The sequence below is a fragment of the Lepisosteus oculatus genome, chromosome 9 (genome assembly GCF_040954835.1).
Source record: "Lepisosteus oculatus isolate fLepOcu1 chromosome 9, fLepOcu1.hap2, whole genome shotgun sequence".
Lineage (NCBI taxonomy): Eukaryota > Metazoa > Chordata > Actinopteri > Semionotiformes > Lepisosteidae > Lepisosteus > Lepisosteus oculatus.
In genome coordinates, this window is record NC_090704.1 from 35157524 (window position 1) to 35178395 (window position 20872).

The 20872-nt window shown below is 39.1% G+C and overlaps 1 protein-coding gene across 1 annotated transcript in view; it reads right to left on the reverse strand.

Annotated features, from left to right (window-relative positions):
* Positions 1 to 7882: 7882 nt before the first annotated feature.
* tmem104 (transmembrane protein 104) overlaps positions 7883 to 20872 on the reverse strand; it is a 99624-nt gene continuing 86634 nt past the window's right edge. The window contains exon 10 of the mRNA XM_015356330.2: positions 7883 to 12447. Coding sequence (XP_015211816.1) covers positions 11684 to 12447 — 764 coding nt within the window. The 3' untranslated portion in view covers positions 7883 to 11683. The remainder of the gene's footprint in view (positions 12448 to 20872) is intronic.

Consider the following 20872-nt stretch of genomic DNA (forward strand, 5'->3'; position numbering starts at 1 on the left):
GCTTTAGATGCTGAACACAAAGCACATTGGCACAGTGATGATCCAGGCAAATTAATCTCAGGAGATAATCAGATAAATTAATGCAAATAAATTGCATTCTACCTGTGTGAAGCTAATCAGACCTTCCTTAAGGCAAGAAAATAAAAAATAATTCTAACAAAATCTTTCATACATGTCAAGAGATTGATGGCTTCTACCTGATAGGAATTTAAATTTATGGAATTAAAGGGTAATTCACACTCAACCCTCAGAGAATTAATCAACTTCATCATATATTAAGAGTCCCGCTAGGCTCTTGTCCTTTTTTTAGAATTGTGGCTTTAATTAAAGGGTTTTACTAAAGAGCTTGACATACCTAATGTTCAGGAGATTCAAGAGTTCAGAAATTCACATTACTCACTTCTCAGGAGTTGTTTTACTTGCATCTCATCACTTGCCTACTTGGCCTCCATAGTTCCAACACTTCATGTCAGTAACAACAGAGTCAGTTTCAGGCTTCTGGAGATAAGATTTACGGTGCCTTCCTTCTGCACTTTTGAATTGGGTGTAATTCATCTGCTGGATAGATGCTTCTTTAAATGTTAACAGAAGAGGCCACCACAGGTCAGGTCAAGTCTTCAGGGTGAGCAATTAAGCATCTCCCCACCTGTAATATACTCACGGCATTTGTAAACATTTTTAGATTGCTGTGGCAGCCAGTGGGCACAAAATATTCAGTTCCCAGCTGCCCAGGCCCAAGTCGCTGCCAGTCTTGAGCAATCACTGTGCTGAAAGCACAGCACTACACTTTGAAACATGAACTGAGGCCTGTACACCTCCATGAGCCGGCCTTGAATTTCAGACAGCTTCATGCCTTAACCCTCCGACATCAAGCTCTATGCTTCAATGCAGGCTACATCTTCACAAGACCATGCAAACTTGACATTGTCACAAACCAGCAGTGCACTTGTGTGGGTACAGGCTGTAACTGATAGTGGTGTTACAGTTTACCTACAGGATTTTAAAACACCAGAATAACTCCTTTTCCGCTGGTACATGTATTGTTATATATTGAAATACCCTTCTATATAAACATTTCTTAATCATTCTCACAAAAAAAGCTCTGATGTGAACTGAAATTGGGCTTTCCAATACTGACATTGGGGATCCACACACTGATATCAGCTCTCACTTATGTAGTTAAACCCCTAGTAACTGACCTAATAATAGGATTAACGTGACCTCTTTAAATGTTTTGACCTCCTAAACATTTTGGAGATGGCCTTTTATCCATCATGTTTCATAAGTTCAACTAATTAATTAGTCGGATTAATGGTCACATGAATAAAGAGCTCAGCTGTTAAAATAAGGAGGTGTTTGGGTCCTCGGGACCACAGTTAAGAACCCCTGCTTAAGAGGTTAATGGACCCTTCTCTTCATTGGTATTTTGATTCAGGTATTCAGTTTCTACCTACACCACATCTGCTATCCCAGAAGAGCTCCTGCAGGGGTGGGGTTTGAATCGTCTTCAGAAATAAGGAGTGATAACACTGTTAGAGTTACAGTAATGCTTTCTTTCTCTCACAGTATGTCTGCAGAAAAATTCATGTGTATCAGGTATAGAAAGATATCAATCTCATTCATCCAAGTCAGGGGAGAGTAGCCTGTATGAAGTACAGTCCAGGTTTCTACAGTCCAAGCAAGTAGCAAACCTGCAGCATCTAAAGAGCTACCCACTGGTGCAGGGAGTATGTACAGTACAAGTACAGCCATTGTGAGATGTGAATATTATGTCTCTGTAACAGTTTAGTTTTACACTCGGAGACCTGTTATATTTAGAACAAACTATTTGTGGAGAATGACTCCATGGGTGACTTCACAAAACAGCTTGATGTGGTATAATAAGCTACTGACAACCAGATGAGCCACAGAGTTCAATATGTTCAGCAATGCCTCCTAAAGTGAGTGGTAACCATCTTTACAGGCTATGTGATAATTTACTTTTTAAATGGAGCAAAACTTAAAACATGCACTCCCTTCCTCTAGGAAATGATATCAAATATAAATAATTCAAGTAAAATCAGTCGAGAATAAATTACAGCTTTAGAAGTCTTTATTTTTCATTATCACCCCCTGCGAAGGGTAGAGCACAAATTAAATCACATTGCGGTCTAGCCGAAATTAAAATTCAGTAGGGAACTTTATTATGATAATAAAACAGGATCTGATTTATGTTGAAATTATTGAGATAGATGAGGATACTGTAAACAAAACACTCCCCTATACAGTGCTCAACTAACTCAGGCAACAGTGCAGTCTGGAGAGACAGACATAAACTCTGCAAGATACAAAGTTTCCAAGTCTAGATTTAACCTATTTAGAGTTTAATAGAACAAATGAATTGTCAATCACAAATGTGCTATTTTATTTAAAAGTTCTGGAAACATCCTAGAGAATGACTCATTAATGACATTATCACATTGCATGAAACTTCTAAATGTCTTGGATCAGCTTCAGTACCTTGCTAAGCTATGGGTCATTTACTCTACTCTCTTGATTCAATTTAAAGACAAGACACACCATGCCCTTAGACTTGTCTAAAGTTTCCCTCATGGCACTTTAAGATAAATTGATTATCCTTGTGAAAGTGTTCCTATGAATGCTATCCTTAAAGCGCAGACAACCTGTGGTTCTTTTTTAATCTAAAATGAACACAATATATTTGCCTGTTGGGCTTAAACAATATTCACTAGTTAAAATACACGATGCTTCAGGCACATGCATTTCTATTTCTGGTCAGTACAGTAGTTTTTTTAATAGTTAAGGCTAATAAAAATACAATAACACGGCTAAAGTAGGTCAAAAGAACTGACACAAATTCTCTAAGCATATGACATACACGTAAGAGATAAGATCACCTTATTGGCCAAATTTTCATTTTCATGTATAAGGAATTTTTCTTTTCGCATACTTCAACTTGCTTTCCATGAGACATACAGACAGGGAGAGAAGCTTGGGGTCAGAGCGCAGGGTCAGCCATTTATACGGCGCCCCTGGAGCAGTGGGGGTTAAGGGCCTTGCTCAGGGGCCCAACAGAGTAGGATTCCTCTGCCGGCCGCGGGATACGAACCTGCAACCTTCCAGCCACTGGCACAGATTCTTAGCCACAGAGTCAACAGTCCCAGGATCTGAAGAGCTGGCAGAGGCTGTTGAATTGGAGCAATTAAAGCATTAATGATCTGGTTAAGGCTGTTAAATGCTGGGTTAAAATTAAAACATTCAGACACACCATCCCTCGAGAATCAAGATTGTACAGCCTTGATACTGTATGTAATCCAGCCTCTAAAGTACCAGAACACAGCTGAATGGTTAAGTAAATAGTTCTACATGCTTCTGAAAGATGCAGCTGTACATCACACTTATTTTCCAAAGAACAATAATGCAGTACACACCTGAGGACGACTCTACAGTTGAAGGTATTATGCATTTAAATTATGCAACTTACAAAATGGTGAAAATCTGAAAATATTTTGAAAACAAAACGCAATGTTACTATAAAGCCAGGGCTGCTTACTGTAAAGCAAATAACATAATCTGATTGTTTGTCCTGTGTAGTATGTTGAATTTGAAAGCAACACACTGGATGGAATCTTATGCATGAATAATTTTAAATATCTTAAAATGTTAATACTAACCACAGCATGGTAGCACAGTGGGTATTATCTGCATGGAGTTTGTATGTTCTCCCTGTGTTTGTGTGGGCTTCCTCTAGGTACTCTGGATTCCTCCTGCAGTCCAAAGACATATTGGTAGGCTAATTGGCTTCTGAGAAAACTGGCCTTGTTGTGAGTGTGTGCATGCCTGTGTGTGTTCCCTGTGATAGACTGTTATCCCGTCTAGTGTGTATCCTGCCTTGTGCCCATTTCTAGCTAGACAGACAACCCCCGCCACTTTTCTTCCAGACACTTTCATGAAGAAATCCCTGTTCTCTAAGGCACATCAGCAAAACAGCCTAAACACCCTTACTAAACAAGAGCTGGGGCTTCTCCTGCTCTCTGGTTTCACAACTACACCTTTACATCACACTTCACACTGTTTGCAGAACCAGAAGCATAACAATCAGCCCTCCCACCTTGGGCTGGTGAATAAAAGATGGCTGTACTCCCCTGTTATGATTAACATGTTATGTTATCTGGCCTCAGAGCCACACATTTGCTAAAATTCCAGCTGAGCGCCACTCATTTACGAATGTCATCATTTCAATTGAAGTTACTACACTTATACCATGATTCACACAAGCACTTCTCTTTCAATTATCCTCAGTATTTACCAGACAGAAGAGAAGCCCTGTTGCCATCTGAAAGCCTGTATCTGTCAGAACCCCTCCAGGTTCCTAGATCTCCCTTTTCGGGGAAGACGGCTCAGTCTTTTCATCCTGCTGTCTTCCCACATAGCCTTCATGCTCACAAACACTGGCCAAACACCTTCGGCGTCAGCAAGTCATTAGCTACTGTACCTAGGACATGCCTCCTCTTTGGCTCACATTCGTCACCCTCAGGCTTCTGTAGCCTGCAGCCAGTCTGCTGTCTTGCCCTGCCACATGGCTGGTGACCACAACTGTTAGCCTCTGCTTTAAGGTTGCTTTTCATGGGGATCTCTCTCAGAGTTCCAGTGAAAAGTGTTAACTCCATTTCAGCTTCTGTGACTTTCCCCTCACTAGATGTTTTCCATAGACCTCCGTGCTGCCTGGGCTGGACTCCCTGCCCACTTCCCCAGTGGACACACCCACAGAAACATCCCCACACCTGCTCGGGCCTCTCTCATTGACTGACCAGTCTATGTCAAACACAAACACAACAGACAGACTCTGCAAGTTCTGGAGAGCTGTCCAATGACATACATTGCTGTCGTGCAGTTTTCCTTCACTCTCTGCAGTCTGAGAGAAACCATGCAGTGTCTCTGTATCCCAAGAGTCTGTATGGTCTCTCTACATCCAGAGGGATCCTGAGTGGTCTCTCTACATCCCAGGAGAGCCCTTCATTCTCTCTGCATTCAGAAGAGTCTGTAGTCTCCCAAGAGAGGTAAGACAGGCCATAGAAAAAGGACACAGCTATAGCTCAACGAACAATGGTTTCCATATCTCTTCCTTAATGTGGACCAACTCATGGCCTGTGTTAAAGGTGATCCTTTCATAATATACAAAGATTGACCTTAAAATGGACTGGTTTCTTGAAGAGTGAGTATTGCAAACTCCATGATTTCTTACGTGCATTCTGAGAAACGTTCACCTGACAAAGCTTGTTTCATTTGAATTCCATTAAACACTATACTAACTTCAGTTACTGTATATGACTAATATCAAGATTAAATTTCTGAACTGATTTGATTGTCAAAGTAGCATGAAAAACAATGATGCTGTAGCTACAGTACTTGGAAAGCACCTTCATTTAAAAATATTATGGAAGACGTCCACTTATGGGCTCTGTGGTCCAGTTAATACAGGATCATACAGAGGAATTATCAGATCAGCAAAGATACAGTATGTATTCAAGGCTCCAACAACAGCACCTGGGATTTAAACCTAACACCCTCCGAGTCCTAAGTCCTACAGTACTTAGAGCTGCAGCCTTAATGTGGGAACTTCAAGCACACATTTTTAACGCAATTTTTATGCAGCATTTTTTCATTTCAATAATTATTTTTCTCTGACAGTGTGCACGTTATTACAAAATCCATAATAAATCTATTTCCTCCTCGTTTTCATTCTAGTTCTCATTTTTCTATCTCTGGAAATCATTATGTGTCTGTCAAAATAAATTACTTTTTAACAACTCATATTTAACTTAACACTTTCTGAAAAACAAGACAAGTTTTACACAGAATTGGAATTGCCGAGTGAAAGGCAGTTTTTACATATATAGAACACAGAAATTAATGACTATAATGCATTTATATTAATAGGGCAGAACTTCCATAACCATAGTTAATTTCCTCTACAGTTATACAGAGCTGTGAGGCAGTTGCACTAACTAGCAGAAGTTGGGTTTGATTCTGAACTGGAACACCTTCAACGTACAGTATTCCACACACCTGCCAAATGCCTGCTGGTAGATTGAATTACCGGCTAATTTGCACATTATAACCAGTATGGGATCTGAAGGTATATTTTGAAAAATAAAATTTATATATGGCAACATTACAATCCCATATACAGTTTGCTATACATTGATTCAATAACACTTGATTCATACATACTTACAGTAGCTGCTATACTTACACCAAGATTTAGTTTCCATTGCCTGATGCTTTGCAAACATTGCGCCGACAATCCAGTCATAAGGCAGTATTCAATGGATAATCTCATGGAACTACTTTCCCACACATGATGAACACAGCATTTTATCTTAATTTTAATATGCTTTGCATGTTATCAGGGTGGCACTGTGTTATAGTCCTTACAATTGCTGCCTCTCAGAGATGGGGTCCTGGATTCAATTCCAGGGGTGCCATGTGTGTGGAGTTAGTACTGTATGTTCTCCCCATGTTCATGTGGGTGTCCGCCAGGTCCTCTGGTTTCCTCCCACAGACATGCTGGGAAGTTAATTGACTTCTGGGAAAACTGGCCTCTCACCTACTCCTTTCCGGGATAGACTAACTCCCCTGAACGGCTGAATTGGATAAAGCAGTTGGAAAATGGAAGGATGGATGTTATCTTACTCGCATATTATATATTACCATGCCATAAATATGCACAGTACAGTGCATAGGTAGACATGTCAACAGTACACCTTTAATATTGCTTGGAATATTTTGCATTAAGCAACAAAGCAAAAGCGTCCATATTTACCTACATCACAGCATTCTTATCTTCTCTGCTCTCATACTGTTACATCTTTGTGTCAGTATTTGTTTACCAATGAAAACAAAAACTAGCTCCTGAATTAATACCCGTTATGCCTGGAAAGCAAGTAAAAAGTGTTTTAGATATATCTGTGGCCAAGAAGCACCCAAAATTGCTCCCCTGGGAATGAATAAAGTATTTTGAATTTAAAAAGTGTTAGTTTAGACTTGAATGGAAAACAGTGGCAATGGGGCTGATGATGGAAAGGGCATCAGAAAATGATGATGACGTTGAGATGGTGAAAGTACAAGCAAGAGCGCTTTCTGTAGCTCATCTATGTGAAGTATTGACTACAAAGAGAATGGGTTCGAGATCTGAGTAAATGGTCCTAGAATAGTCCCTCTTGTTGCGATACTACTCTAAAACACATTCTACTAAATGTGCCTAAATTTGGGAAGAGCTATTACTCTATTGTCAAGCTCTGCTGGGGAACAAAGGACACACATGACATATTATGCTTAGGAATCCCTGACTTTAGGGGGTAAAATAATTAGTTTTTAGAAACTGCTGGGATAGCAGATTCAATTATTAAATGTTATTAAATTATCTAATTAAATTTTCTTATTATTTGATTAGATTACCTCCTTATTTACCTCCATATTGTAATACATTCCTTTTGTAACAACTGGGGGCAGTTATTTCCTGCTTTTATTTTTTTAAACTACATTTCACAGTGTGGTATCCATATTCTCACCATTCACAAATTATTACCACAGCACTCAATTGCAGGTTTCCACTGGGTGAACAGTGAAGCCTCTGAGAAACAAGAAGCAGATCTTAACTACTTGGGTTTGGCTCAGATGTGGTCTGACTTTTAGGTTTAATCCAGCTTTAGTCAGCCACATGAGATTTCAGCACAGCGTTGACTCTTCACTTACACTCGTAAAACCAAACCTCAAAGCAGAGAATTTCAGAGAACAACTTCCTGAAGGGAGAAAAAACAGTCAGATTTAAAGCGGGTTTTTGTTGCATCTTACAAATTCACAGCAGCAGACAGCAAAGTTTAAAAGACAAGGATGCCCAAATTTATTTCTAGGAGCCACTGAACCTCAGCTAAATAAGGCGGTAACATGCAGATCTTATCTGACAGGGTGCTTAAGCAGCGAGAGAAAGCAAAATGACTGAAGCTTACATGTTTGAACAATAGGATGAATCTAGGGCAAGGCACAACTGCAATTTGAAACCAAACATGTAGGCTTTACATGATTAAAAATACCCTTATCAAGTGCAACAGGACCCTTTTCCTTTTAAAACACACAGTAAACAAACTTTGGTAGCAATTTAGCTTTTGGAGAAAAGTAATCGTGGGCTTGTCACAAACTGTGCAGTACATGAACACATTTATAAATGCTAAGTCTACACAGATTAGCAAAGCACATAAAAACAGGTAATAAGAAGCAATCAACATTTAAATGTACTTGACAGTGTTAATATTTTACATGTGGGCATCTGGAAGCCTTCCTTTCACAGCATGTAAGTCATTACTATTATGATTTACAACTGTATACTGTATGAGGTGTCCACGTTTTATACAATTATATTATGGAGAAATTATTCTTAAATAAGCATTTACAACATAGGTTATTTTACACAAAGGTTATAATTTAACTAGAGGTTAGCATGGCATGTTCTATTTCTCCCAAACTTTGCACCCTAACTGCAGATTTTCAAAACTATATGGCAATAACCAACATTGCACTTGCCCACCTGTGAAATGCAGTTTGGTATTTTTATTTCTGTACTTTTAATTATTATACTCTAATGTGGTGATACAGATGTACACTTGAGTTAAAACAGACTGCAGAGAAGACTCTTCTTTATGTTCAGTCAGCATGTACAGTATACACCTGCATCAATACAAAATTAGCAGAGTAAATAAAACAGGATTCAGATTTTATGTCCCTTTCAGTGGTGAGAACCTTTCAAAACAATGTATAAAAGAAAACAGATCTGAAAACCTGAATCTCCTCCCACACTGGAGTTTTACTTATAAAGCACCTGACTTAGGACTGAGGCTGAAATAAAATAGGCTTTTCCTGTCCTCCAAACTGAAAGTCGTGCAATTTCATATCATATATATATATCATATAAATCAGTTAGTGTTCCCTTCATGTTAAATTGAGAGGTATCCAACACTGGAATAGACAGCAGTACCTAGTTTTGATATAAAGGGACAAACAAGTTCAATGCAGATGACTCAACTAAAAGTGAAAGAAAGTGCAAACAAGCAATGAAATTCAGTTTGAAATTACACTATCTATAGGCATCAGAATCCTGAGTTAAGGTATTTCGAGACTTCCACCAACAGAACTGAGGATGTCAGCACCCTTGCCATTAATGTGAGGACGTAGCTACAACAGAACATTATAACTGGACATTTATTTATCACAGTGCATGACTTTCAAACAGCATGTACAGTGCTTCCTGATGATGAGAAAACATGTCTGAAGCCATAAAACAGGGTATACTAGTGCTGTGTGTAGACAAACAATAACTGAGGTCCAGAAGCTACAAGGGCAAATTTCTTCTTCTTGTGTTTTACTCTTGTGTCTTATTCTATTCTGTTGGTTATTTTGTGGACAGAAGTAAACTTATATCCCTTTTAACCTTCCAGAGATGAGATGTTTATGACATGCTGTGCTGCAAATCCAAGGTTCTCAAGTCACATACTGTACATGATTCCTTCTGTCAAGGATTCCCATTGAAGTCATGATGGAATTAATTTGAGGGTCTCAAGACAATTTCCATTTCAGCATTTACAACAGAATGGGATAACCAACCCTGTGATCATGTTGCCTTTATCTCTTGTTCACCTAGGGATTATTGATAATATAACAAAATTACAAGAGCATAGGTAGAGTTTAAACATTCATTTTTCAACTGCATACTTCAATTTAAACACCCTAATTAGGATTCATCCTCATTTCAGTGTTGCATTGACTGGGTTAGGGATGCTTTTATATAAACAGGCTAAAGTGTAAATGTTGCATTTGTGATTTGAAAAAATTGAACATGGTTAATTTGTACTGAGATAACAGCTGTCGGTGAACTTTTTATTCCAAGAAAATAAATGATTAAATGAGAATTATGCGACAGGCTAAGCGGGGTGGGTGGAATAATGCAAGAGAAACAGGTTCAGGGATGAGAAAACAACATCATTTGTCACTGTTGTGTCAGAGCGAAACAACCAGTGACTCAGTGAAAACAAAGTTAGAAGCGAATAAGCTTCCTTTGCAATGGGCTCAAAAATTGAACAGGGTGCAATGTGATCAAAAATAAATCCGGGAAGCCCTAATTATTGGGAGAGGCAATCCAGCCGCAACCCTTCTGCCCATGAGGCCAGTAAAAAATAGACTATAAAGTGCAACTCACTTTATCTGACTCCAAACAAAAGGATCAACCTTCAATGATTGCTTCAATGATTCTTTCATTCTTTGGAATGCCCTCTAGTAGAAAATTCTGTGAGAGACAAGAATAGTACTTACTTGTTTTACCCTCTCCAAACTGGAAAAGCTCTGGTGTTTGATTTCCCAAGGAAAATAAAACACAAGCCTCAGGGAGAGTGAAGGTTGCTTACCTCTGATACTCTTGATAAACTGATAGACTTGCATCCGATTTGCAAACTAGAAAAGAACTGCCTGTTCAGCTGTTTCAGGACACTTTTATAAACCTAGTGTATAATATGTTTCGAGCAAAAAAAAAAAAGCTAAAACAATAAAAAAGCACAGATGGCAGTTAAAAACAACAGCCCTCAACCAAGATTTTCTGAAGGGATCCATTAGCAAGTTACAAGTTAGTCCATAATCCAATGTTTGCACATAGCTTTAATGTCACATTAGAATTTATCATCATGTGTTCTATTTGGAAAACACATACCAAAGCTTTAACAACAGGCTGGGAATTGATTTATGGTGTTTGTATTTCACCTATTTTACAGACTGAAGTGGAAATAAGAAAAACAACAGCAGTTCTTTCACCATCTGTTACTTTTTTAGAATAGAGCTACAGAATCCACCACTGCCCATGGGTACCAGAATTGAGACATCCAGATTCCCCCAGTCAGAAAGACAAGGACCAATGAAATCATCCCTAGGGAATGCTAAATTTCAACTTCAAGGACTAGTCATTTCTGAGCAACATTACTTGCACGTCTTTATGTCGAATGCCCTGTCAGATTAATGAAAAAAGAACCCAATATGAATGACAAGAATGAATTAAGAAGAACAATTAAAATGAACAACATATAGGGGTCAGATAATAGCACCATTCCTTTGTTTTTCATATTTCTTTCAGTTTCTCCAAAGTCCAAAACACCCAGCAACCTTCAACAGAAATCCGAGCATTGTGCTCATCTGAACACCAACATACACTATAAAAGGGAAAAGAAACATAATAAATGCATTAAAAAACATGTAGTTTGCAAATCCCTTGGAACCCTGAATACTGTGTAAGTTACAAATGGACGGTAGTGCAAAGCCTTAAGGAAGCCCAGTTCATGTGAGACAGAAGCTTTGGTCTCCCATCACCTCGAACCAAATGGGGAACCACAACAAGTTTTTACGAATGACAGGTATTGAAAAGGAGCTGCTTCCCGACCTCGGACAACTCTATCCCCATCTGACAGCTCTTTACACTGCATTCCAGCAACAATACGGGTTCTTCCCATTTGTGTTATATCACCCCTCCCACCCCATCAACAGTGTTGAGATCCCTACTCGTTTACGAAAGTGCATCACCGCCGTGAACGGCTCTTTAAGGCCTCAAGAGAACGATGTGTTTGAGCTGTCCTCCAAGCAGGGGGGTTCAGTGCTTGGTTTCTGTCAGGATGATATTTGCTGTAACAAAGATCAAGCAAGAGATGGCCCACACCAGGACAAAGATGACCCAGACTGTGTGGCGGAAGGGAGACCGGTGCTTGTTGACCACGTCCTGCCCGAAAACTGGCTCCAGGTGCTTCCGACTGAAGAAGACTAGACAAGCAGGAATGATGTACTGGATGCCCGTGCCAGCATAGGCACCTGTGATGCCAACCAGATATTCCAAGTCGTGTGTACAGAAGGCCACAATGATCGGGGGGATGAGGGTGATGAGGGGGAAGATCACTCTGTCCACCACCCAGGGGTAGGTGCCGCCTTCCCGATGGAAGAGCGTCTTCCAGTTGTTGCGGAGGGTGACGGCAATGATTGGGAAGTTGGTGCTGATGGTGAAGACCGGGAAGAGCCCCAGGAAGTAGCGCAGGACGGCCACGTCAATGACGTCGCAGTTGTCAGTGAAGTTGAGCGTGTACATGTCCTTCAGGAAGCTGTTGTTGAAGCAGAAGATGGCCGTGAAGGACAGCAGGCTGTAGAAACCCAGAATGAGCACGTAGTCTGACAGCACAAGGCAGTTCATTCGCTTCTTGTCCGAGATGGGCGTCACCAGGGAAGGCAGGGAGTGCTGGCACATAAAGGAGTAGACACACACCCCGAAAAGGTTAGGGACCCCTGTTATATCAGCCATAGGTGGATGACCCTTTCCCTCACCCTTTCCAATGCGGATCAAAGCTAGGATGATCATCATGATGAATGCTGGAAGACAGAAGAATAAAATTAAAGAAAATGTAAGGCAGGAAGTTGACAGGCACCTTTTAAAATAGAACTGCTTACCTCACCTGGGTGTGTTTACATTTTGGATAACTCAAATTTTCTAGTGAAAACAGAAACATAACACTGTTGTGGAATTTTCTCTGCAGTTTGTGAAAGCAGCTGTGAAAAGCACAGAAGTGCAAACACAAAAAAATAGAGGCATGGAAAAGATGTATGACAGTGATGATCTTTTTCTTTCATTTTACCTGGGTTTATTTAAAAGGCAACAAAGTTTGTAAGGAATAGTTTTTTACCTTGCATACATGTAAGAGTATCCCTTACAATTCTGGCACAATCAAATCAAAATGGTTAAAATGAATCAAGGCAATGAACTGCCCGAGATTGCTGTGTGTCAAACATTCAGAGTCGTGGTACAGATCTTCAGAAAAGTTCAAGTGTGCATTTTTTTAAAAAATAACCTTTTTCTTTTGACATTAACAGCCCCCTCTTGACCTGAATGAACAAGCTTCTGGAGAAACGCGCCCTTGTGGTTTTAGAAAAGGCCTTTTTTGCAGCACATCATTTTACTCTAAATGACCACCCTTACACATCTTTCTTTTAATCATGAGAGAATTAATGTTGACAAGGAAACATCATTTTGAACCAATTAGGCACTGTGATTGATTCAACAACACTGCTCTCAAACTCATGCACACCAGCCGAGCTGAGGCTGCTTATGAACAGCATGTGCAACAATATAGACCCAGACAACAAAGGACACAGTTTTCTCAATGCTACTTCTTAATTACATGCTTATCTCACCTTGTTTTCATATTTTCGGAAACAATACCACAGAGTATTCTTCCTAATGCAATTAAACACTATGCACTTGCTTTGGAGACTGCAGTTGAAAACAGTGTGACACTCTTCAGGACAATTTCAAGAACTAGGGGTAAGGTGTTGTTAATGCACATTGTCTCCACTTCATATACATTCTGAACCAAACAGAAGTAATAGTAGTAGTAGAAATAATGTTACAGCCTATCATGATTAGAAGGACTGCGGAATGCTACAAACACAGAATGCAATAAACAGCTATTTCCTAAATGTATAAATTAATCCATCCATTTTCTAACCACTTTATCTAATACAGGGTCTGTAGGGGAACAAGAACCTACTCCAGCAAACAACAGGCGCAAAGCAGGACACACCACGGATGAGACACCAGTCCAACACAGGGCACACACAGGCACAAATTCTGACATGCAAACAATCACATCGCAGCCAGTTTTCCCAGATGCTAATTAACCCAGCAGTAAGTCTTTGGACTGTGGGAAGAAACATGTGCGCATGGGGGGATCATACAAAATCTACACAGGCTGCACCCCAGGACCATAACTGAACCCAGGGCCCCAGCTCTGAGAGGCGGTAATGCTAACCTCTGCCACCATGCAGACACTTTCTCTATGGGGGAACAAAGTCCCAGTTTAAAAGACTCTGACATGCTGTAAGAGTTACTACTAGCCAGTAGACAACAGCAAGCATGTTATTTTGGACAGCCCTCTCAACACTAATCAGGGCTAAATCGGAAATAAGAAAATGCTCCATCAGTGCCAGAATGAGATGGATTACTTCTTTACAGACATACTGCTAAATGAAAGGCCAATTGGTAATCCATTAATCTGAAGTTGGCGAGGGTCGGTGATCCAACTAAACTGTGGGTCTAATAAATATCATAGTGACACAGCCAAGAACAGGACTGAATCACTTTCGCTTCTTCAAAGTTCGATGCTTGTGCAATATTCATGAGATATTCAAGAGGTTTGTAATGTGTAGCATTAATCTCTTCACATTAATCAAAGACTTTGGCATTTGCAAAAACGATAATGTATTACAGGCAATAATGAAAACCACGAGTAGCAAGATAATAAGAAAACAAAAATCTAAGATAATAGTGAAACAGATTTTTTAGATTTTCAGGATTGGATGTGTCACCAATGTGTGATCCAAACATTACTTAAATTTATATTCTTTGGAATGTGAAGTCATTCTCTTCCATCTCTGACAGAATATTCCTTTTAGAATATTCCTCTCCCTTTCCTTGGGAGTCCTCAAAATGTCAGGCAGACAGAAAAGTTAAGAGAGACGTCTGGTGGTACTGTGGTACAGTATATGATGGCCTATTGTAACATAAATGAGTTTGTTCAAGATTCAAAATTATTTTGCACTGAAAACTCCAACTCCAGTCTGAAGCTCTAAACAAACATCAGTAGAAAAAGGGGAAAAATCCAAAATAAGGGCATAAAACACTAAGATGGAATTACCATCTCAAAACCCTGAACAATCAGACCAACTCCAGGAAAAAGAAAATCAGCTGTCCTTAATATGTAAAATAAAAATATTTTGTTTAATTCTTTTTTCCCCAGATAAAGTCCATTAATTCCTAAAACACAACAACTGTCTAGGACAGTATTTCAGAGGACTTTACATAACATGCAAGTCTCAAATCATGTTGTGAGTACTTCAAAACACCATTAAAATCCAACATCTGGAAAAAAAGATACATAAAGTCAGTAACATTTTCTGCAGAATGAGGTGGACCAGATAAGCCTGTATTTCACTAGTCAGTTTTCCATAGCTAAATCATATAATCTTATTTCCTTAACTCCTTTCCTAGCAAAGGGTTTTCTGAGGTAAACGCATAATGCTTGCCATTTCGTTTTGACCATACAGTATATCTCTTGTTCTGGCTGAACGCCATTCTGCAGATACCAACATTCTTACATTCCTCCTGCAGAATTACCTCAGCTACACTGGACAAGTCTGTTCTGTTGGGATCATCGTAATTTCAGTGTTATCGCATAACTTGAATTAGATATTAAATTCCCCCTACTTCTTGTTACATCTCTGATTGGTTCCAGAACACAAAAATGTTCCCTCAAACACCCAGACTTTACCTTAATACAGCACAGAACCAACTACTTGTAAGTAGCAATGTACCGCACAGAGACTTAAAGTCTACTGAAAAAATGCTAAGAATGTACAGTATGGTACATTCTTGTCAGGACACCATGTTCTAGTGTACCAGAGAGATGCTCTGTCATTGTGTATTTCAGATTCTGCCAGGACCCAGTTTATCTGTAAATCCTACTTATGCTAAAGAAAAAACAATTTCTGAGCTACCGAGTGAGATTTAGACTAAGTAACCTTCAAGGAAGACTGAATTTGAGGAAAATTAGCCTGATTGCTCATTGCTTGTGTCACTTTTTCATCGACAAAGTGATTCATGACTTGTTTACTCTGCCCTGTGCAATGCCATGCAAAGCTATGGAAAAATGACCATACTGTTTCATTTACTAATCTAATTCTTCATTACTTTCTTAAACTTCTTAAATTATAAAGAGCCAATGCCTGGAGTTAAAGGGAAAATTTGATTCAAAGGGTTAAGAAAAATAGCATACTTAGAGACAGATCTCCACCTTCTAAATGCACTAATCTTATTTACATTTGTAACAATGTACAAATGTACAATGTGTCTTTACAGATAACATAATAATGCTATCATACCATTTTTTCTTGACTAGGGGCACTCCCTGGAAGCTGGTCTATTGTGATCTCTATTCAGAACATTAAGTGTTTCTAGAAAAGTGCAGCAGATGACAACTGTTACAGTAAATCTCTCAAGTGCACAGATTAACATAAGAATACCCAACGGATATACTATTTGCATCGCTTGATTCTTGATCCACTTTCATTTAAAGTTAATAATAATAATAATAATAATAATAATAATAATAATAATAATAATAATAATAATAATAATAATTGCTTATACTTATATAGCGCTTTTCTGGACACTCCACTCAAAGCGCTTTACAGGTAATGGGGACTCCCCTCCACCACTACCAATGTGCAGCATCCACCTGGATGATGCGACGGCAGCCATAGTGCGCCAGAATGCTCACCACACATCAGCTATTAGTGGGGAGGAGAGCAGAGTAATGTAGCCAATTCATAGAAGGGGATTGTTAGGAAGCCATGATTGATAAAGGCCGATGGGAAATACGTCCAGGACCCAGGGGTAACACCCTTACTCTTTTCGAGAAGCCCTGGGATTTTTAATGACCACAGAGAGTCAGGACTTCGGTTTTACGTCTCATCCGAAGGACGGCGCCTGTTTACAGTATAGTGTCCCCGTCGCTACACTGGGGCATTAAGACCACATGAGCCTCCTGCTGGCCCCACTAACTAGTGGGTTGCCAGTTGTGAGTTGCAGGGTGATATGGCTGCTGGTAAGTTCTAGTGCTTTGTTTTTTTTGGCTTTAAATGTGGCTGCTTAGGGCATAGTACCTATTATATTTAAAAATATTAGGGAATCAGACAGATCTAAGATTGTAGTATTTGATCGTAGATTGTTGTTTGATCATGATCATGAGCATCCAGAAAAATAAACATTAACTTTAAAGAGTGTATTGTATATTACCCCCAAATAACAAATATTAAATATATATATAAAACAGGATAGAAATGTGTGTGTGTGTGTGTGTGTGAAACCCAGGTCAAACAAAAGATACAATTGCTATGGATATTTTAATGTTTCACCAGAACATGGCTAGATTATAGGAATGGAAGCTGACTTTAATTGTCTAATTATGTTTAATTGTTGTTGTTGTTTTTTTACCTGGACTGTGTTCTATTATGAACAAATATCACAGCCAAGATCCTCACTAGGAAAAGCAGATGGAAAATGAGTGAACAAATAGATGACAAAAACATCTCTAGATATTTCACAGATCTTTAAGTGTTTCCATCAATAGATCTATAATCATATGTACTATATGTTTAAAGCAATCTTCGCAAATGACAACATGTTTTTCATCACTAGACTGGATCAGTCACTTGCACAAAAATATTACAGTTGCAGCTTGTTCTCAGAAGTGGGAAAATGCACTCTTGTACACTGTGCTAGAACTGACAAAATACTTATTTCTCATTTTTGCATCCTGGGTAGAAGGAAGATTATCTCCCTGCCAGCAGTGGCATGCACATCACTTTGTGATATTCTATAGTATATATACATGAGCATTTGGCATAAACTTAATTCAGGAAATGGAAACTTAAATAAAGATCCAGTCTCACAGAAATGTCAGACAAAATGGTTTAGAGAACTGAACAAGTTTATTCTTGAAGCTAGGAGATTAGAAGGGGACTTGATACAAGTATTGAAAATCCTGATGAAATCAGCTCAATGCACGACAATGTATCAATTAATTAAACAAGCATGCATCAAGAACAACGACGTGCATCGAGAAGAGGAAGCACTTATCTAACCGAAGGGTTATGAATATCTGTGACAACGTACCCAGCCAGGTTGAAAACACGATTCCCTGAGAAACTTTGAAAATGAAAATGACTGGACTTTAGATAAATACTGCTAGCCACCAATCAAGCAAAACTAGGCACATGGCCTCATTTGAAACCTTTAAACCAGAAAAAAGATGCCAAATAATAAACAGCTGCCTTAGTGAGGCATAAACTAAGATGGATAGTGAAACAATATTATACTATCATCCATTGCTCCTGAAAATGGGTCAGATAGGTTTTTTTCCAACCACACCAGTCTTTTTCAATCTGAAGATAATATATAGCATGGCGGGGAGTCTGTGAGACAGGGGCCCTTTGAGGGAGAGCAGCTTCATTTATGTATGAGTCAGTGAGGCCAACAGCAAGGTCGCAGTAAGTTAATTAAAGGCAACTTACAGTATGTTTCATTGTGCAAACACTCTAGCTATTGAATGTCACTACCTACAGACCTGTCAGTGAAAGGGGAAAGGGTGCTGTTAGTGTAAATAAGCCAAATCTGTTTTGTCAGGAGGCCTTCTCTCAAAACCTGATGTTTCTACGCTCAGAATGAACCAAAACCAGCTGCTCATATTGCCCTAGAGTTCAATTTTTATTTTACTGCGTTTAACATATTCCAATGGAGAAATGAAAAACCAAATCAATGGAGAAAAAAGCATAAGACCAATAATAAGCTAAGTTACTGACCACACTTAAATCTCATTTGCAGAATATTTCCGTTATGCAAATCAACCTGATAAAATGCAATGGGAGAGGAAGCATTCTTTGGCTTATCTTTCTTTTTATACACACGCGCTGTGCATGGACAACCGTTCTCCCCTTAATTTGAGAATAAAGGAGCTAATCAAAGACCCTGACAGATGAAGTACCTACAGTACGCAACTCCATGATGAATTCCCACACAAAGTTGGTTAATGCTAGGCAGCCCATTGAGAGAGCTCATTCAGACAATACAGAATATATTTAGTCTTGATGTCTTTATTCTTGGATTTTCATGTATCAACTCTCTGGACTCACTGGATTATTAGACAGGCTCATTTGTGTTTTTTATTTCTTTTTAGCCTGCTGTCCTGTTTAGTTATTTCCTTTCATGGGAGTTCAAGTCAGAGGTCAGCTGACAGGAAAGAGCAATTTTGCCCTTTTATCTTTTTTTCTTTGCCAGACTTTTTTGGGTAGAAAAGGATTAAAGGTTCAGCAAAAACTTCACAGTAATTAAGTGAGGCAGCAATTCAGCTGTCAGAAATTCAATGAGTCAACATAATTAAACACTCAAAAAGGAAGGGCCTTTTTGCTATTTTATAATTAACACTCCATTCAGCCTCTTGAATTGGCGTAGTCCTGGTCTATCATTAACCCACTGTGACTGGGGTTCCCCAAACAGAGGCACACAATTTGCCAAGCACTGATGGGACTGGTGAGCTTGTATTGGTAAGAGTATGGTTGGAATGCAAGCACAATCCCTACATTTTACTGTACTTGTGAACAACATCAGTATGAGCACCATCACTCCTTCAAGCAATGCAAACTCATTTCAGCAATGGAATGTACCCACTGTAATTAAATTTCAACTTAGTTCTCAAACTCAAAGCAGTGATAACACTATAGAGGAAATATGACGGTACTATGGTTAATTTACTGTGGTCAATCCCACATTTCCCAAATGTAAGGTACAGTATTTTCAGCACAAAGTTGAAACCGTAAAAGTTTGGTAGACATTCTAATGGGTTTTTTTTGTTACGCATATACAGTACACTGTTTTCCAATGCATCTGTAACTCATTCAAAAGAGTAGGATCTGACTTTCCTCTGAAATTAAATGTCTCCAGCATAATCCACTTAAAATCTAAAACCTACAAAACAATGTTTTATCCGTTCAACAATAAAGAAATGTTATGGTTTACTAATAAGGTGGCACAATGCCACAGTGGCTAGGATTGCCGGGGTCCCAGGTTCAATTCCTACCCTGTCCTACCCTTGTTAAAGTCCTACCCTGAAAAGCTAAAGGAACTGAATCTTAGTCTTGAACAGAGACCCAATTAGGTCAATTAGACCCAATTCAAGAATTCAAAATCATCAAAGGCAAAGACAATGTCAACCTGGTGGACTTCAGAATCAACAGGAAAACACTAGAGTAAAACTAGAGTTGAGCAAAGCAGATGTGAATTAATTTTTCGAGCCTTGATACAATTCACAACCGAGTCTAACAGATATTAAATCGTCAGGCATTTTCTTGACGGCAAAGGTCTCGTGATGGATTAATTTCTGGAGCAACCTCTCTAATTCGTGCAACTACACCGTTAAGTCAGCTTGTCATTGCTCTAGCACCGTCTGTACAAACTCAGACGTATTTTATCCAGTCGAAGCCATTCTCTTCGATAAATTCATTCAGAAGCTGAAATATGTGCTCTCCTGTAGTTCCTGTTGGTAGCGGTTTACAGAACAGAAAGTCTTCATGGGACATGCCCTCAAACACGTATCTAACGTAAACGAGCAAATTGGCCAAATCGACTACAGACTCATCTAATTGCAGTGAAAAACATCTGCTCATCTTAACGCACTCTATCAGTGTACTTTTGATATAATCCTTCATTTCAATATTCTATGAATGACTGTGTCTTTCAGGGGGAGAGGGGCAGCAGGTCGAGCTGTTTAGCAGCTTTTTCTCTACACATAATACATGTCAGCTCTTTTGCCAATGGTAAATAAGGTTCTTCAAAAACAGTGTAGCTTACCTGCTTTAGCAATACGCAAGCTTGCATTTTTCCGCGTTTCCGTTTTTATTTCCGTATTTATTTAAAGTTTTTATTTCATGCGCATGGGAGCGAAACAGAGACGATCGGTGTATTTTTCTCTAATTAGAACAGTTCTTAAATATTTTTCTGTAATCACGCTTTCGTGTGCTCACAAGATTACCTGCATTTGTAGCACGTATTTCTAAGCATTCCTGTGTTTACAACATTAGCATTGTTCCAAAATCACGCACATTCTCCTTTCTCCCTATTTGCTGGAGATATAGTAGCTTTTTTTAAATACAATTGGTCACTTGCATCCGTAGCACGCATTCCTAT